Source organism: Telmatherina bonti (assembly GCF_933228915.1).
Source record: "Telmatherina bonti genome assembly, chromosome: 22".
NCBI lineage: Eukaryota > Metazoa > Chordata > Actinopteri > Atheriniformes > Telmatherinidae > Telmatherina > Telmatherina bonti.
Window position 1 is genome coordinate 6,575,413 of NC_136631.1, and position 18,926 is coordinate 6,594,338.

An 18,926-nucleotide genomic window follows, 5' to 3' on the forward strand; every position below is an offset into this window, starting at 1 on the left:
TGATAACAAGAGCAAGTGTTGAAAAAAAATGTAGATTTCTGAAGAAAAAAAAAAAAAAAAAAAAAAAGTTCAGTTTGACTAATAAAAGCTGAAGTGTGAATGTAGTCTTACAAGCAGAATGTGGTTTGTCTTGCTGAGACTAAGCAAGACGGTCTCTGGGACAAGATGTTTGAAAGAAAACATCTGTTATTCTAAAATCTGAATCATTACATAGTATTAGCAGCTCCTTTACATATGCATAGGAAGGGAAAGATTACGCATTTCTACATACGTTGTTTAAATGAACATATTTAAGATGAAGATCTCTGGCTCAGATTAAAGCAGGTCAACGTTGACAAATAAACTCTTTCAGTTTAATATATGCTATTATACAAGTGATGAAGAGTGATTAAAACCCGACATATAGTATAATAGCAACAATCGATCGAAGGAGGAAAAGAAACTTTTAGGCCTACCAAGCAGCCAACTGTCACCGCAGCTCAATATACACATCTATGATATTTGCAAACATCTGCTTTACCAGAAGATGAAGCCATGTGGATATAAATCTGCTGGTAGATCATCACATAATGTTAGAATCTACTGCAACGACAACGGGGAGAAAAATTTAGATGATGACATTTACTTCCCAAATTATGGCACATTCATTAAAAATAAATAATGATAATAATAAAATAGAGGTCTTGACTGTCTTGACTTTGATTTTATTTCAGCAGATGATAAAGTCAGACTTTTTTTGCAGCTTTAGATAAAATGCAGTGTTTTATTGATAATCCACAGTATTTCCCTCCAGTCGTTCATCAAGCAAGGAAGAGCCGCTCCATCTGTACTTCACGCAGTCATGTGACTGATCTGTTGCCTCTTAACCAATCATTTGCAAGACAATCAATTAGGTGATCTTTTCAAGATTAGTTTTTTCCAGTCTTATTTTGAACAATTTAATAGTGAAATGAAATTCATATATAAAAAAAACCCCCATGACTTAAAAATAGTCCATGTTTTCTGTCTTATTTCACTTTAACTTGGTTTTCAAATGATTTGCAAATCACTGCATTGTTTATTTTTTTTACTTTACAAATATGAATGTAATCCGAGTTGCCTTGGAGAAATATCCAAGGCAACCAAGATCCAAGGCTTGGATGCAAAGTGTGCAGCTGCTTGTCATCCATCAAACAAATCAATGCAAAGCGATGCAAACATGTTGACAAGTCTGAGTTACAGGCGACTCCAAGGGTATGTTGTGATCAGCAGATCATGGGGATTGATACAGCATCACAAAGGATAAAATATATAGATACAGTTCATTCAACAGTTTGGCAAATCAGTAAATTATTTTTAAAAAAAATCACGTTGTCCTTATCAGGCTACCAAATAAAGTCCATACAATCTCAGGTGAAGCAGGAGGAAGTTTGGTCCAGCGTTTCTTCAGGCTGCAACTCTGAAGGTCCCACCACGACATGCCGGTGGTGTTGAGGTCTGGACTCGGACTGGATCATGTCAGAACCTTGATTCTTTTGTTTTTCATCCGTTCTGCTGCTGTGTTTAGGATCTTTGTCCTGCTGCATGGAACAATGTCCAACAATGACCTTGCATTTGACTCTCCAGTACTCTGGCATCTAGAAAAGTTCCCCGTCCACTTAATGACTGCAGGATGTCCAGGTCCTGTGGCTGCAGAACAAGCCCGAATCATCATCCCTCCACCGCCGTGCTGGATAGTAAATATGAAGTGTTGCTGCTGGAACATAACACGTCCCTCTTGAGTCTCTTTCTAACTGGACTGTCATTAAGGTGAACATCTAACTTGCTAAGTGACGCCTGGATGGTCTGACGAGAAGCTTTTGGGTTTTCTGCAGTTTCTCGGAGCAAGCTCTGACCTAGGGCTGAACTTGTTATACTAACACACAACAAACAGCTTTTTATAAAAGTGTTCATAATGATAATTATGAGTTAATCAAGCTCATTTCATGTGACTGTAATTGTGTGTAAATTTGTAATTAAAATAACAAAAAAGTCAACAGTCACACTTCACAAGCAACAACTTATAATTAAATTAATTTAACTTGGGGATTTAAGCTCTCTGCACTAAATAATCAAAATAACGTGATTAATTCTGAGTGTAGATGTGGATCATGCCATTTCTGTGCTAAAGATGTGTTCAGATTCTGATCTGAACGTCAAACACACGATCTGCATGTATCACTAGACACCTGTTACAGGATTTTCTCTGCCTTTGGTCTGCTGCATCCTGGGACATGATCCACGACCCTCATGTGCAGCAAGTAACTGATTAACTACTCATTCTGCATATATTATCTTTAAAATGGCACCAACAAACACCTACGAGACATAAATGAATAATAAATTGGTACTGAATGTAAGTAAGACTAAAAGTATTGTTTTTGGAACTAGACACATGCTACTGAATAACCCTAAATTGAACTTTGTTGTTGAGGGTATATGTGTTAAACAAGTACAAGAGGCCAAACTGCTTGGGGTTGAAGTGGATAATAAACTGTCATGGTCTAAACACATCAATAAAGTAGTGTGTAGGATAGGAAGAGGTCTGTCAATGATCAAAAGATGTTATTTGTTACCCCATGACATGATTGCAGATGTTATAAAAACACTTGTATTGTCTCAGTTTGGTTCTGTACTGCTGCAACCAATATAACAGCCTTGCAAATAGTTCAAAACAGAGCGGCTCAATGCGCACTTCGGTGCTCATTTAGAGCCAGTGTAAACTGCATGCATCATGTATTTTCCTGGTTAAATGTAAAGGAGAGATTTGCAGCCTCATTGCTGAATTTAACCAGAAATATTACAACTAAACTTCCAAGAACGCTGTACCAAGAGCTTTGTTTTAGTCTTGAGGAACACAACGGTGAAACCAGACATGCTACAGAGGGCAGATTCAGACTACCGAATGGTATGGTATGGAAAAAGTACTGTTATCTATAGAGCTATGTACAACTAGAACACATTGCCAAGTAACATTATCAAAGCAAACAGTACTTATTTGTTTATAATTCTTTTATAAAGGCGTCTCCAAACATATTAAATTGTTGTGTCCTAAATATAGTCTTGATGATGGTAAATACCATTTAGTAATCGTTGTTCAGTAACCACTCTTATTACTGGATCAACTACGACTGTAGGAGAACACGATGAGGAAGGCTATCTGTCTTTTATAACAGGAATAATAACAAACTATCTGACCACAGAGTGTGTGTGTATGTGTGTGTGGGTAGGGTGGGGGTGGGATGTACTAGTTATGCGCTATTACTGTTAAGGTTGTATAGAAAACTGGTGTAATCATTGTATTATGAGAGGAATGTTGTATTGACTCCAGGAAGAATAGCTGTATTGCAATAGCTAATGGAGATGAAAATAAATACAAACACACAGCCATCTCCTCATTTCAGCCTTCAGAAATACACTACTCACAAAAAGTTAGGGATATTTGGCTTTCAGGTGAAATTTATGGAAAATGCAATATGTTCATGCTACAGTGATATAATATCATAAAAGTAAGACATTTAAGTAGAAGGATGCACTACTGATTTCCTCATCTCAAAAAATTCATTCAACACAAAAGGTAACAACAATGGTAGTTACACCACAACAAAAAATGTGAACGTCTCAATATCTGGTCATGTGCCCTTGAGCATCAATTACAGCTTGACGACGACGTCTCATGCTGTTCACAAGGCAACTTATTGCCTGCTGAGGCATGGCATCCCACTCTTCTTGAAGGGCAGCCCTCAGGTCATTGAGGTTCTGGGGTGCAGGGTCTCGAGCCTCTACACGACGGCTCAGCTGATCCCACAGGTTTTCAATGGGATTCAGGTCTGGAGAGAGTGCAGGCCGTTCCATTTGAGGTACACCAGTCTCCAACAGCTGTTCCCTGATGATGCGGCCTCGATGAGCAGGAGCATTGTCGTCCATGAAGATGAAATTAGGCCTGTGCTGTTCATGTAGGGGCACAATCACTGGATTAATGATGTTATTCAGGTAGTATGGGCTTGTCACTGTACCATTCACAAAGTGTAGGGCAGTTCTGTACCAAGTGGACACCCCTGCCCACACTGTAACACCGCCGCCACCAAAAGCTGGCCTGGTGACAACAGTGGCTGATGCATAGCGCTGTCCCTGACGTCTCCAACATCGTTGCCGGCCATCATTTCTGCTCAGTGTAAATCGACTTTCATCAGAGAACAGCACTGAGGCCCACTGGTTCCTCGTCCAGCGTAAATGCTCCCTGGCCCATGCAAGACGATGATGCCTGTGCCTGGTGGTGTGGTCAGGTACCCGTGCAGGTCGTCTAGCACGCAGACCACGCTGATGGAAACGGTTTGGAATGGTCTGATGTGACACTTGGGTGCCTCTCACCTCTCTTAAACGTGCCTGGAGTTGAGTGGCATTCATCATCCGGTTTCTCAGGGCAGTGTTCACAATGTAGCGGTCATCAGCACGGGATGTGGCCAAAGGACGTCCACTTCTAGGCCTTTCTGTGACTCTTCCAGTCTCTCCATTATCTCTGTTGCAACCTGCTGATGACACTCTGTGACACTCCAAGCTCAGTGGCCACTTCTGTCTGAGAACGTCCTGTTTGAAGCATCGCAATGGCAAGGGACTGTTGTTCCATTGTTAGGTGTCGTCTTGGTCTCATGATGTCAAAATGTGAACAGCATGATGAGGACAACTGTTTTAACACCAGCTCTAATTGAACCAGGACATTTATTGGTCAATTCAAGGATCACACACCTGCCGTGATTTTTGCCGTTAAGCTCCTTGTTAGAGAACAGCAACTTGTGCAAAATTTATTGAAACATTTAACAGTTGGACATGTGCATTTAAAAGCTTAGAGAAGATCACATTAAGTTCACCTGTACAGGTTTGAATGCATTTTAGGCTTGTTGTGACATTTCACCCAAAAGCTGAATATCCCTAACTTTTTGTGAATAGTGTATATATGTGGAGGCGCACTTCTGGTAATACAAAAAAATATTAGCATTTGTTTCCATTTTTCCACTCTTGAACCGGAACTGTCCATTTTTCCTTTCAGTGTTTGCAGTATTGTGAACTGTCGGTAGAAAGTCTCTGTTTTCCAGTGCAACTGCTGAAGCTGCTGGTTTCTGGAAGTCTCTGAGACCATTCAGAGGTTTCCAGTACGGAACCAGTCTGTTTGAAGCACAGTGCTGTCTGAGGACCCAAAGGTCACCGGCATCCTGGATGTTATGACCAGAGACGTCAGCTGATTCTCTAAATATTTACCGGACGTAGATGGTGGAGTCGTTGGAATTGGACTATGACGAATGTTATTCCTCTGCTGTTAATAAAAGGTTGCTTTATGATATCCAACAGTTTCCAGTACTTTTTGTTGAGTTGTAATATTCCTAAAAAGCAGTGCTGACCCCACAGCACATGCACGCTTTGCAAGAGATCAGTCATCTTATACAACACCTGAATCTGTATTTCTCCCTTTGCCAGACCTCGTAGTTTTACAGAGATCACACAGAGAGAGGAAGAACTGGTCCAAGACCTTTATCTGTGCCGGTACGTCAGCATCTCCCAATCCATTCAATTCTCTAAAAAATACTCCTGGTCATATATTACATGGTTTTACAATATTTTACACCCAAACACACACGCACACACACGCATGCACACACATCTTTTGTTGACATTCTTTCTTTCACCTTGCAGACGTGGAGGATGAGGAGGCAACATGAATCCTTTGTGTTACTTCACTTCACTTCTGAGGAGGGGCCTGAAATACACAAGAATGAAAAAGATGTACAATAGTTTCAATTGATGTAGAAAGAAGTCAGAACTGATTCCTCCTTTATTGACTGTGGTGACAAGAACGGAAGGATGGAAAGGATTATCTTCTCAGCTGGAATTTATTTCTGTCTGGATATCTGGTGTCAAACCACATGACAGCCGAGTCCACTGACCCGCCTGCACAGCCAGGCGGCTGGACGGAGGTCAAAGAGGACACAAAGAGAACGATCTGCTGCAGAGGAAGTCAGCCAAGAGATCGCTTTGCATCATTTTTTTTATTTCATACAACATGTTTCTCACAACTTGTTTCTTTAAGATTAAACTATCAGATGCCATCCATACATCCATCCACCCATACATCATCCATCCATCCATCCATCCACCCATACATCCATCCATACATCCATACATCATCCATCCATCCATCCATCCATCCATCCATCCACCCACCCATCCATCCACCCATCCATCCATCCATCCATCCATCCATCCATCCACCCACCCATCCATCCATACATCCATCCACCCACCCATACATCCATCCATCCATCCATCCATCCATCCATCCACCCACCCATCCATCCATACATCCATCCACCCACCCACCCATACATCCATCCATCCATCCATCCATCCACCCACCCATACATCCATACATCCACCCACCCATACATCCATACATACATCCATACATCCATCCACCCACCCATACATCCATCCATCCATCCACCCACCCACCCATCCATCCATACATCCATCCACCCACCCATACATCCATACATACATCCATACATCCATCCATACATCCATACATCCATCCACCCACCCATACATCCATCCATCCATCCATCCACCCACCCATACATCCATACATCCATCCACCCACCCATACATCCATCCATCCATACATCCATCCACCCACCCATACATCCATACATCCATCCACCCACCCATACATCCATACATCCATCCATACATCCATACATCCATACATCCATCCACCCACCCATACATCCATCCATCCATCCATCCATCCACCCACCCATACATCCATACATCCATCCACCCACCATACATCCATCCATACATCCATACATCCATCCACCCACCCATACATCCATCCATCCATCCATCCATCCACCCACCCATCCATCCATACATCCATCCACCCACCCATACATCCATACATCCATCCATACATCCATACATCCATCCACCCACCCATACATCCATCCATACATCCATCCACCCACCCATACATCCATCCATCCATCCACCCACCCATCCATCCATACATCCATCCACCCACCCATCCATCCATACATCCATCCAACCACCCATAAATCCATACATCCATCCACCCACCCATACATCCATCCATCCATCCATCCACCCACCCATACATCCATACATCCATCCATACATCCAAACATCCATCCACCCACCCATACATCCATACATCCATCCATCCATCCACCCACCCATCCATCCATCCATACATCCATCCATCCATCCACCCACCCATACATCCATACATCCATCCACCCACCCATACATCCATACATCCATCCACCCACCCATCCATCCATACATCCATCCAACCACCCATAAATCCATACATCCATCCATACATCCATCCACCCACCCATCCATCCATCCATCCATCCATCCACCCACCCATACATCCATACATCCATCCATACATCCAAACATCCATCCACCCACCCATACATCCATACATCCATCCACCCACCCATCCATCCATACATCCATCCATCCATCCACCCACCCATACATCCATACATCCATCCACCCACCCATACATCCATACATCCATCCACCCACCCATCCATCCATACATCCATCCAACCACCCATAAATCCATACATCCATCCATACATCCATCCACCCACCCATACATCCATCCATCCATCCACCCACCCATACATCCATCCATCCATCCACCCACCCATACATCCATACATACATCCACCCACCCATACATCCATCCATCCATCCACCCACCCATACATCCATACATCCATCCACCCACCCATACATCCATCCATCCATCCACCCACCCATACATCCATACATCCATCCACCCACCCATCCATCCATACATCCATCCATCCATCCATCCACCCACCCATCCATCCATACATCCATCCATCCATCCATCCACCCATCCATGCATCGACCCACCCACCCATACATCCACCCATGCATCCATACATCCATCCATCCACCCATCCATGCATCGACCCACCCACCCGTCCACCCATTCATCCATCCACCCATCCATACATCAACACACCCATCCATACATCCATTCATCCATCCATCCATCCATCCATCCATCCACCCACCCATCCATACATTCCTCCATCCATTTTCTAAACTGCTTGGTCCCATTAAGGGTTGTGGGGATGCTGGAGTCTATTCCAACAATCACTGGGCGAGAGGTGGGTACATCTGGACAGGTCTCCAGTCCACCGTCAGATGCTAAAAATCTAAAAGAGCATTGCAGTATCCCCTCTCACCACTAGAGAGCAGTGCGGAGTGTGTTTTCTGTGTGGCAGTGTGCATTACCTGTCCTGCTGAGGAGGCGCCTGACATCCTGGCCTTGACAAATGCCAGGATGTCAGTGTCAACTTGCTGGTCTCCAGTCAGTGGAACCGATGCGTAAGGGATTGTGGTGTTGGGAAGAGCCCTGAAAAATCCTCATGATTACTGTTACATGTTAAAAACTCAGACTTACAACACAGTAAAGAACATTTACTTAATCGGACCAAGAGCAACCCTCACCCACCACACTGAGTAGCGATAAAACTATCAAAGCTCCCAAAACGTAGCAGCTCCTCATATAGAGTCTGTGTGTGAAACAAGATGGAGCCTGTAGTGTGAGTGGATGTTTGAGAAGGACAAAAGTGAACACATAATACACTGAGAGTTTTACTGCGGCTGTAAAAACGCTGAAACTGAGGATTTTGATTTGTTAACAGAGACTTGAGACTTGATTATTCACAAAGACATAAAAATTTATGGCAACATTCATAAACGAAAGAGAAAACACAGAGCAGCTGTAAAATCTGCAGGTCCAAGCCGTGAGTATACTTTAAACATGCAGACATGCTACTGTAACGCCAGTTATGCAACGCTGGTGACTGTTTCTGCGGTATAAGAATCAGACCAGAAGGATGAAGGAACATTAATCCTCTAACATCCCGCTTTACATTTTTCACTATCTGAATAGAAATATACGGGATTACACCAAACTGAGCCACTCAATCGACAGGTTAATGGTGTCGAGATGTTATAGAGGTCAACTCTTCAGAATCACACACTGCTCTGTTTGAACCTGCTTGATCACCATGGTAACTGATGCTGAACATAAAACCTACCCAGGAGCGCTTCATGTTTATTACCTCCGCCAAGGAGGTTATGTTTTCATCAGAGTTTGTCTGTTAGTTCTGGATGGATTTTGATGAAATCTTTGGGATATGTTGGGGGTGTCACGAAGAACAAATTCTAAAATTTTTGGTGGAGATCCAGGAAAGATCCTGGTTTTAAAATAAAAAGTATAAAGCAGACGCCGCGCCACTGACGACCACGTCATCGTATGCAGTGGGCGTGTGTGTAATGCACGTAACTTTGGCTCTGATTGGCCGATCGGTACGACCGACCCCTCTTTCTAACTGTGTGATACGGTAGAATCACGCTGATGGCATCATGTTTACATAAATACGACCAATCGCCACCGACAAAGCAGGAAATGTTTATGACGCTGAATGACTGACACCTGTTGTTGTCCAATCAAACTGATGTTACCGGGCAGAAAATGGTGATTTAGTCTGCCTAACTACTCCCGAAGCACCGTGGGAAACGTAGTCGCTTTACTGAATGCAGTTTTATGTCGGCGGATTAAAGTTTTGGAGGCAAAACAGCAAAAGATAAGACAGAATATGTCATGATGTTTTTCAAACATGATGCATAAATCCAGCCTTCTTTTGACTCTGGTTGAGTGAATCTTGGTCATAGCGACATTAAACTGGTCTGACTGGACTCTGTGGGATGTGTGCTTTCAGAAGAGGTGCTGTTTGTTCGTTTCCATGGTGCTGGGTGGACACGAGGGTCCAATATTTTTGTTTACGTATTCCTGTGGACTTTGTTTACTTGGTCTTTTAATTACCTCCACCAAGGAGGTTATGTTTACGTATGTTTATGTTTGTATGTGTGTTTGTCTGTTAGCAACATTACCCAAAAAGTTATGGATCGATTTTGATGAAATTTGCAGGATATGTTAGGGGTGTCACAAGGAACTAATGATTACATTTTGGTGGAGATCCGGAAGAGATCCTGGATTCTGGATCAGTCTGAAGTTATGTTGAGTTTAATCACAATATGCTTGGCGAAGGTCTGCGCTCTCCGAGTGCTTTTCTAGTTTCAGATCAAACCATCTGTAAAAAGCTCCATCATTCGACTCAAACTGATTCGGAGTCGGTAGAACCAGACTGACGCAACATTAACATGCATTTCCACAGAACTGATTTCAGACATGAGACGCCTACTGAACAACCTGACAGAATAAATGCCGGAATTTTCTAAAAATCAATAACTCCGTTTGTGTCTTAAAAGCTGAGTGGAAAAAGGAAATGTTGATGAAATCTTTAAAGACTGGAATATATCATCATTTCAGCAGCAGAAGAGCATTTTTTCACCTCTTATTCTTTGAAACGGCCACTAATCAAAGTAAAAATCCCCTTCTTTGAAAAGAACTACAGACTGGAAACAAGGTATATATTTCATAAGAGACCTGGTGAGATGTAAGTAATGACAAACCTAAGGTGATGTGTCACATTACCATGGAAACCAGGCTTCATCTCCCTAGATAAGAATGAGTTATACACACTGACACTTTTTCCTGCAGAACTGTCCTCAGCTTCCCGTTCCTACCTGAAGTGAGAGGCAGCTAAGAAGACCACACCACCAGATGGTGGTCTTCTCGCCATCTGCTTCCAGGCTGGACGTGTTGTGTGTTCAGAGATGATGTTCTGCTTATGTTGGATGGGACCAGTGCTTACTGGACATCCTTCCTTCCTGCACACTCACCTCTGACCTCATCAACTGGATATTCTCTGTAAACCAGTGGTGTCCAAAGTTGCTCCACAAGGGCTGCTGTCCTGCTCCAACACACCTGGCTCATGTTAAATGGATCCAACAGCCTATGAAGTTCTGCACGATGACTGATTAGTTTGAGTCAGGTGTGTTGGAGCAGGGATACACGGAAAACCTAGAGGACCGGAGCTGGACCCCCCTGCTGTAAACCCTAAAGACAGACTTTGCTCTTTAAGTTCTTGTGACATAATGTAGCACTCAGCTCTTTAACATCTCAGTTTAGGTTCTAGTTACTGATCTGATCAACAATATTTCATCTATTTTTATATCTCATTTGTCTCATTATTGTGCACTTTATTGTTATATCCATATATATTGTGGTCTGCTAAGTGACTAAATATGGAAATTAGCTTCAGCTACAATCCTACATATTTACGTTTACATGCAGATTAATATGCAACACTGCTTTCTGAAAATAAACTCAAACTCAGAGTCCTAGTAGATCAGCAGCTTCTGAAACACTCAGACCAACAACACGAAACATTCACAGTCACTAAAATGTCCTTTTGTTCCTCATTGGGATGCTCAGTCGTCTTCTTCATGTCTGCATGACTGCATGTGCCGAGTTGCTGCCATGTGATTGGCTGATCAGATATTTGCGTTATCAAGCAGGTGAACCTGATAAAGTGGCTGGTGATTAGATATGTATCTGTATTTTGTTATATTTCAGGACAAATCCAGTCTATGTGCCCAGTATTCCTCCGTTCTGACAACCTGCCCAACTTATTTTGTGCACAAAAGAAATAAAGAACTGAGCGCGCTCAGAGCCTGAAGAGGAAAGCAAAACCAGAACAATCATCTCTGAGTTGAAGTTAAAGCTCAGCTGGCCGGGTTAAACATGCTACATGATAAATCTGTCTGATCCTAGTCCAGAGGATGTCAGAGAAATGACCTGCTAGTCCTCCAGGTCTGTGTTCACATACCTCTGCTCAGCGGAGCAACAAAAGTCCATCATCTTCCCGTTCGGGGCTTCACTGGGCCAGACGGGCACAGTCGGAAACAGAGCCATGCTTTTAGGGCCAATGCTTGGGAAATGGAAAGAAATATGATGGTTACCAATCTGTGGTAATGAGGATAAATGGAGGGATGCTGGATAATCCCGTCATGCTTCACAGGGAACAAAGTGAAACACAGCTGACCTCAGGTCGTCAACAGGAGAGAAGAAGCTGTCTGGATTTATGTCTAGATCTGGTAGAGAGTCCTTCACTGTGCTGCTCAGACCAGGAACACTTCATAAGAGGAGAGAGACTTTCATCACAACTGTGTCACATAATCCCACAACACTTTTTTATCAGCGATGTAAAGCATGAAGTCAGAACTGGTTCCTATGGTGCTCGACTCGCTCTACACCACCAGAGGGCGCTGCAGCATCAGAGTTTTCTTTTTCATGACCTGGCTTTCTGCAGGTTTACACCAGTAAAATAAAAAGTTTTCATTGTTTTAATGCAACATTTCATGCTTATAAAATCTGCAGTGTAACATGGTGATGTCCCAGATGAGCAGCTCACATTAGAGTCATGGTCATGTAAAGCTTTTTCATATCTGCAGTGTGAGACATCGCAGTGGTCTCCAACGTGGTCTTCAGGTCGCACCGGGACAAACCTGATCGACATCTGAACAGCAGCGATGGCAGATTTTCATCATAGTTTGACATTGTTTTATCAGGTCCTATATTTTGTCCAGAGAGGAGGAAATGAAAGGAAAAGAACCAAAGACTGAAGCAGTGACTCCGTATGTGCTGCATGAGATAGCTGACCATGTATCTGAAAGGACGAGCGCAGCTAAGACAGCATGCAGTGTTTAGTGCAGGAAAGATGGTGCTGAATGAAGCAAACTGTTGCTCGTCCAACAGGTTCACCTTCAGCTTCTCCTTGCATCTCGTCAGCTTATAAAGAACTGGTAGTGTTAGCCAACATCCCAGCAGTCCCAGCTAAACACAATGGGATCAATATCCGGCATCAAAAATGTAATAATGCCTGTTCCATCATTAAAGGTCGTGAGGTGAGCAGACGGAGAAGCAAAAAAAAAAAAAAAACCCACAATAACATCAACAGCCATGTATCTATTCCATATCAGCTCCATGGAAACGAGAGCTGAGGATCTGCAGGTTGTTGGCCAGTAATCAACAACTATCTGAGCACAGATGGTGGTAAAAATAACATTCATGTCTTGAGCAGAGATGAGTCAGTGAGAACATATTTCTTCTTGCAACTTGACTAGTTTCTGTACAAAACTAGACAGTTCAGAACATACAAAGTAGGCTTTTCCTCCCTTTTGTTGCAGGCCAAAAACACGACCTTTCATCAGAGGTTTTCAAACTGTTTTGGTCAAAATACAACACAGATATGGTACAACAGTTCCCCCTTTTTCCTGTCTTTGCAGCAGTTTCAGGGGCAGGTAGTTCTCTTTTTAGACTTGATGTGTGTCTTTTGAAATTAATCGTGTGGCTTTGTGAAAACATCCAAATGAAAATGTGGACACAGAGAGTCCAGGCTACCCCACAGCGAAGAGAGAGGGAACTCTGACAGGAAAGCTCTGAGAACCTGAACTTCAGTGGGTTTTTTTTTCAAGCTCGGAGAATGATGTGTAAGCTGCTTTACACACGAGCAGATGGATATCAGCACAGCCCAATTCAAACAGCAACCCAAGAGGACATTATACAGAGTAAGAGATGAAACAAGAGGCAACATCAGACTAACTTTTACTGGCTGGAGAGATCTCAGAGGAGAGACGGGACGCAAAATAATTCCAGACTTATTTCCAGACTTTTCTTATGGTCACCGCCACTAAAAATGTGACACCTGAAAGTATGAAAGCTCTAACTTTAAACTTTCATTCCAGCAAATAAATAAAAAAAAAAACAAATAAAATATGAGCTCAGACTGATACATAGAGGTAGGATACTTATTAACATTTCGAGAGTTATTGAGTCACATTGTTCTTATAAGGAGGCATGGAGGACCCAGATGCAGGGTAGAGACGGAGGAGGCAGGCAGATGATGTTTGTAAAGAAACAGAAGGCATCTGATACGCTAAGGCACGCTAAGAAACACACAAGAAAAAAACTGGAAGTGAAAAAAACAAGGGTCTTGTCGAGACAATCAAAATGAAGACCAGGTGTGGGGAACAAATGAACACAGGAAGAGATAACCGTTCTAAAATAGTAAATAAGGAAGAGGCTGAAAGCCAACAGAAACCCAAACCAAAAGCCAGACCATGACATTTTTAGGTTAAATGTCCTCTTTAATCTGCTGCAGCACTGAAAGGATGGAAAGACAGACAAGGAGCAGCGACACGATCTTCCGTTCAGACACAGAAAGCATCTCACCCGAATCCTGGAGTGCCTGGTGATGATGGCTGACAGGCTGCATTTGGTGAAAGGCGTCTGGCTCCTGACTCTGATTCCTGATCACAAGTCATGAGAAGTTACTGAAATATTTCTTCAAAACAAACAAACATGTCATTAAAATACAGTGTGGTCACGTGTCAGAGATCTTCAGAGACCTGGAGGGAACGCTGCAGCTCAGGTGGCTCCCTGAGCTCATCATGCATCCTTTCCACAGTTTATGTCAACACATGTGAATGATAAATAGTTGGAGAAAGCGAGCGATCTGCTTCCTGCACATTTTCATTCCCTCTTTTTGTTTAATCACTTTTGCTTGTTTATTTGTAATGCTCTCTGCACCTTGCTGTAGTTCTGTAATGTTTTTATGAAAAGCACTTTGAGCCGTCTGGTACATAAATGTGCTGTACAAATAAAAAAAAGGATTTCAGTGCGTATCCCTCCTCCACATCCTCCCACCGAGTCCCTTCTGCATGATGTTAAGCAGAGTCTCTGCAGTCAGACACAAATCTATATCAGCTGATGCACAATAACATGTCCATATACGTCAATATTCAGACAGAAAACAGCATAAATAAAGACGCAGACAAGCCTAATATCAGAAGCACATCTCTGACACTCGTGCTCAGCCATTAGGTCATGCTTGCAGGTGATTTATGTGGTGATGTCACATAGATAGGTGCAGCGGTGAGGTCATTCACCTGCAGATTGGAGGCCTCCTGGCTCCACCACTTCTGGAAATCCTTCTGGATCTTGACCTTCACCCTCTCCAGCAGCAGCTGCAGATGCTCGATCTCGGTTTTCAGCGCTTTCAGGCGGCCAATGGTGCTCATGTATCTGACAGGAGACATCAGCAGCACGGAATTCATCTTTTTGTCTGCATCACGCAGCACCTGCTGCGTTCAATCAGTCCGAGCAGGGTTAGGAAGACAGTCAGGATCATAACTCAGACAACTCACGCCAGTTTTTCTTGCTTAATCTGTTTGCACAGGTTTTCTTCCACAAGGTCCGACTCCTCCTCAGCCTTCGGTTGCTTCTCCATGATACCTAACGTGTAGCAAAACGGAGTCATTTGGACTTATTATACATAAAAGGACTAATAAAGTTACACTTTTATTCTAAATACGTGCACGGTCATGTGAGTCCATTGTCTTCACAGACTGCAGTAAACTTTTAGCTCTGGATAATCACAACAGGCTGCTGTGCAGCGCTTTCTGACGCAGGACTCCAAATAACCAGAAAAGCCTTTGGTGCCTGAAATGTTTGTGTTTTATGACCAGATTTCTGCATCAAAGCCTTCGTGTCACTGATGGAAACAGTCAGAGGAGAGTAAGAGGAGTTTCAGGGTCGTGCTGGCCAGTTTTTGGTCCCCTGATGAATGTCTGACATGGCCGCTGATGCACAGGCAGAAGAAGAGCAGCCACTATATTCACAGTTTACCACTCAGAGAAGAGTTCGGTGTTGAGATGGTGGACTGTGTGTGACAGCTTCGTTCAAACTTTTACGTGGATTTGAAGTTTGGGAGAAAAGCGATGGAGATGTTCTCCATCTGATCCCTTTTTTCATGCATGTGGTTTAGCTGCAGATGGAGTCGCTTCTCAGAACATCAGAATGTGTGTTGTTATGTTAAACTTACCGCGAGCTGCTTTCTGTCTCCTCCGTGTTTCCAGCTGTTTCTTCAGCTCCGCTGGGGAAGGAGGTGGAAATGAGAGAGTTTTACATGTTCTGCATGTTACATCTCTGCAAAGCGGTCCAACCACCAACTTCTCCGTTTGTTTCTGCTAAAAATGCACGTAGAAGCTGCGCTATGATTAATGCAGGTAATTAACCTTCTGATGCATGAATTATTAAAACAAATCAGTGCCACAGTTTTTCACATGCAATATTTTACTTCTACAGGTATGTACAGCAGCAATTTTATTTGTCTTTAACATTCATATTTTCCTTTCATTGAGTTTATCTGTTCTATAGAAACATTTATAAAATAATATATGATTATATTCATATTAATAGAAATATTCTATAAAAATGGACTCGTATCATTTTCTTGTCCTATTTATCACTCAGGTATACTTGGTAATTACCTGTATGTGTAATTATATGAAATTTAAGACATATTTGTTCATTCTTCACTGTGTTTGGTGACTCTCTAATGTCCACTGAAGAAGAAGAATTGCAAATATACCATCTTCACTTATGAATATGCTGTTAAACAGGTGTCCACTTTAGTGGAGGAAATTAAAAATAAAGCAAGATAAGCTGTGGCATCAACTCTTGCTTCAATTATTAACCGGTTCAAAACTTAACCACTAATAATTACTTAAACTTACTTTAACTTTACAATGGTTTCTGGTCAACAAACACAAGGTAGACAGAAATAAAAGAAGAGGCAGTGGTGTGATGGCCACAACAAGCAGACAGAATATCTCTGACACACCACTGAGAGTCTACAGAAAGTTTCCCAAAAGGAACAGAAGTTAGTAAAGTCTGACAGGTTTCGTTCAGACTTGGAGCCCAGATCAGAGGAGCCACTGTGTTCAGGACCAGAAAGAAGGTTTTAACCCATTCAGACCTGAAAACTAAACCTGTAAACATCATAAAACCTGGACATGGTTTCACTGTGAATCAAATTCTCCTGCATTATTAGAGGTAAATATACAAACAAATGATGAATAAATAAGTAATAAAGCTCTAACAACTTCAGAAACACTTGCAGGACGTTTTGCTTTTAGTGCGTCAGATAAACGACATCATCAGGGTTCGGCCATGTTTCCCTCTTTGGTTTTAAATCCTCCTGAGGTGCACGCTCCTCTATGTCTTTTATCTATTTTATTTGTTCATTTCAGTTACTTTATATTTTTAGTTGGTTTTATTATTTGATAAAAGCAAAACTTGGTTATTGTTTTTTATCTTATCCATTGATTTTTTTGATGCGCAGATGTTTTTTAATTGTGCTTTATAAATCAGATGGACTGGAATGGATCGAGGGACCTGCCGCTAAAACATAGAAAAGATGCTTGAAAACAACACGGAACAGAACATGCCGAGTCACGCTGGCATGGCTTCAAAATGTCATGAGAACATTTTTTTTTCTAAACACACCTATTAAATGTTTAGACACGCTTTCCCTCCTTGGTTTGCACGATGCTGCCCAGAGGTCGCCTTGCTGTTGGTTTTCTTTGAACAATGACAATAATCATATGAAACTGAACTGAACTAAATTTAATGGGAAAATGTGCCGAAATGTTTTAGTAGTTCTGACAGGATTTACTTCAGCTATGATCCTCGTGTCTAACGCTCACAAAATGATGCAGCTTGGATGTGTTTATGATAAGATGCCTCTTCTGTGGATCTGAGCCCAAGCTGAAATACATGTGAACATCTAACAGCTGCCTCTTTTATTCCAAAGCCCCCAGTGGGACGACATCTGTCATGATGTGGTGAACACATCCATTGTTTTTAATGACCTTCCCATTATTTTTGAGTGGATGTGATTGAAGCTATTTCCACATGATGGGCTTGTCATTAAGAAAAGTGTCTTGCAACAGGTCCAATTGCAGACTTCCACTGTCCTCTGAATGAACTCTTGGAACTCCATTGAGTCAGGAAGCTACATAAGGGGGGCGTCCGGACCACCGCCTGCATCACAGCTTAACATATGGGGAAGTAATTTGTCAATGTGTTTCTTTGTTTCCGCTGTGTCTCTTCCCCTAATTGAGAAGGTGGGTTACTCCTCTGAAGACCAAGTTTGTGCTGCAATGCTTCGACGACGAAGGCTTGTTGTGAAGCAAATGGACTAAAACGTATTAAAAGAGACCAAATTTTAATGATGCTGGACGGTGAAGGAGCATTCTGGGATACATTTTCTACATGGTTTCAAATGAGGATCATTTCATGATGGGGTTCAAGATCACAGCGTCAGACAGTGTGCTCAGGGAAGGGGCAGGGTAATCACCGAGCAGGCTAAGAGATAAAAGAGACGTTGAATGGCAGCATCTTCTGCATCGAGCTTCCATTACAATCCCACAGGTCTCATACACGTCTAGATCATGCTGCGCCTGAGCACTGTAAGATGATCCTATCACCAATCTACAAGCTGGGGATGAAGTTCCAACAATGAGAAATCCAGATGAAGGGCCTTCTTGTTAAAAAAAAGAAGAAAAAAATGCATTTTTAAATGCATAAAACCCTGCTTGTGTTTCGCATTTACGCAGCGCTCTCCTCCAAGACGCTTTAAAATAGTCTGCAAAGTGCCCATGCAGCCAGCTCATCTTTCAAAACTCTTCACAAACACTTTTCTTAAAAGTAGACCACTTTTGGGGTTTCAACAAACCATGGAGATGGGAATGGATGAAGTGAAACATTATATGTGACGCACAAAGACATATTGTGTCGAAGATGGTAACTTTTTTTCCAAATGCCTGCAAAGAATCAACCAGGCCTTGGAAACCCCTCTCGAAGCCATATGTTTGGGTGGCTGAGAATGTAAATGAACTGAGACGCCCTGTGGCTTCATGTTGTGGTCAGGTAGGCAGCTTAAGTCTTCTCTAACAGACACAACTCTTTAAAACATAACCCACAACTAATTGATGCAGTCTACTTCTTCAAAATAACATAAAGG

The 18,926-nt window shown here is 42.4% G+C and overlaps 1 protein-coding gene across 1 annotated transcript in view; it reads right to left on the reverse strand.

The window, feature by feature from the left end:
* Window positions 1–5,726: 5,726 nt before the first annotated feature.
* Window positions 5,727–18,926, reverse strand: part of LOC306772733 (kinesin-like protein KIF6) — a gene marked incomplete at its 5' end in the record, with an annotated part of 48,995 nt that continues 35,795 nt past the window's right edge. The window contains 7 exons of the mRNA XM_079262335.1: window positions 5,727–5,770; window positions 8,377–8,497; window positions 11,886–11,987; window positions 12,102–12,191; window positions 14,291–14,367; window positions 15,007–15,142; window positions 15,265–15,352. Coding sequence (XP_079118461.1) covers window positions 5,753–5,770; window positions 8,377–8,497; window positions 11,886–11,987; window positions 12,102–12,191; window positions 14,291–14,367; window positions 15,007–15,142; window positions 15,265–15,352 — 632 coding nt within the window. The 3' untranslated portion in view covers window positions 5,727–5,752. The remainder of the gene's footprint in view (window positions 5,771–8,376; window positions 8,498–11,885; window positions 11,988–12,101; window positions 12,192–14,290; window positions 14,368–15,006; window positions 15,143–15,264; window positions 15,353–18,926) is intronic.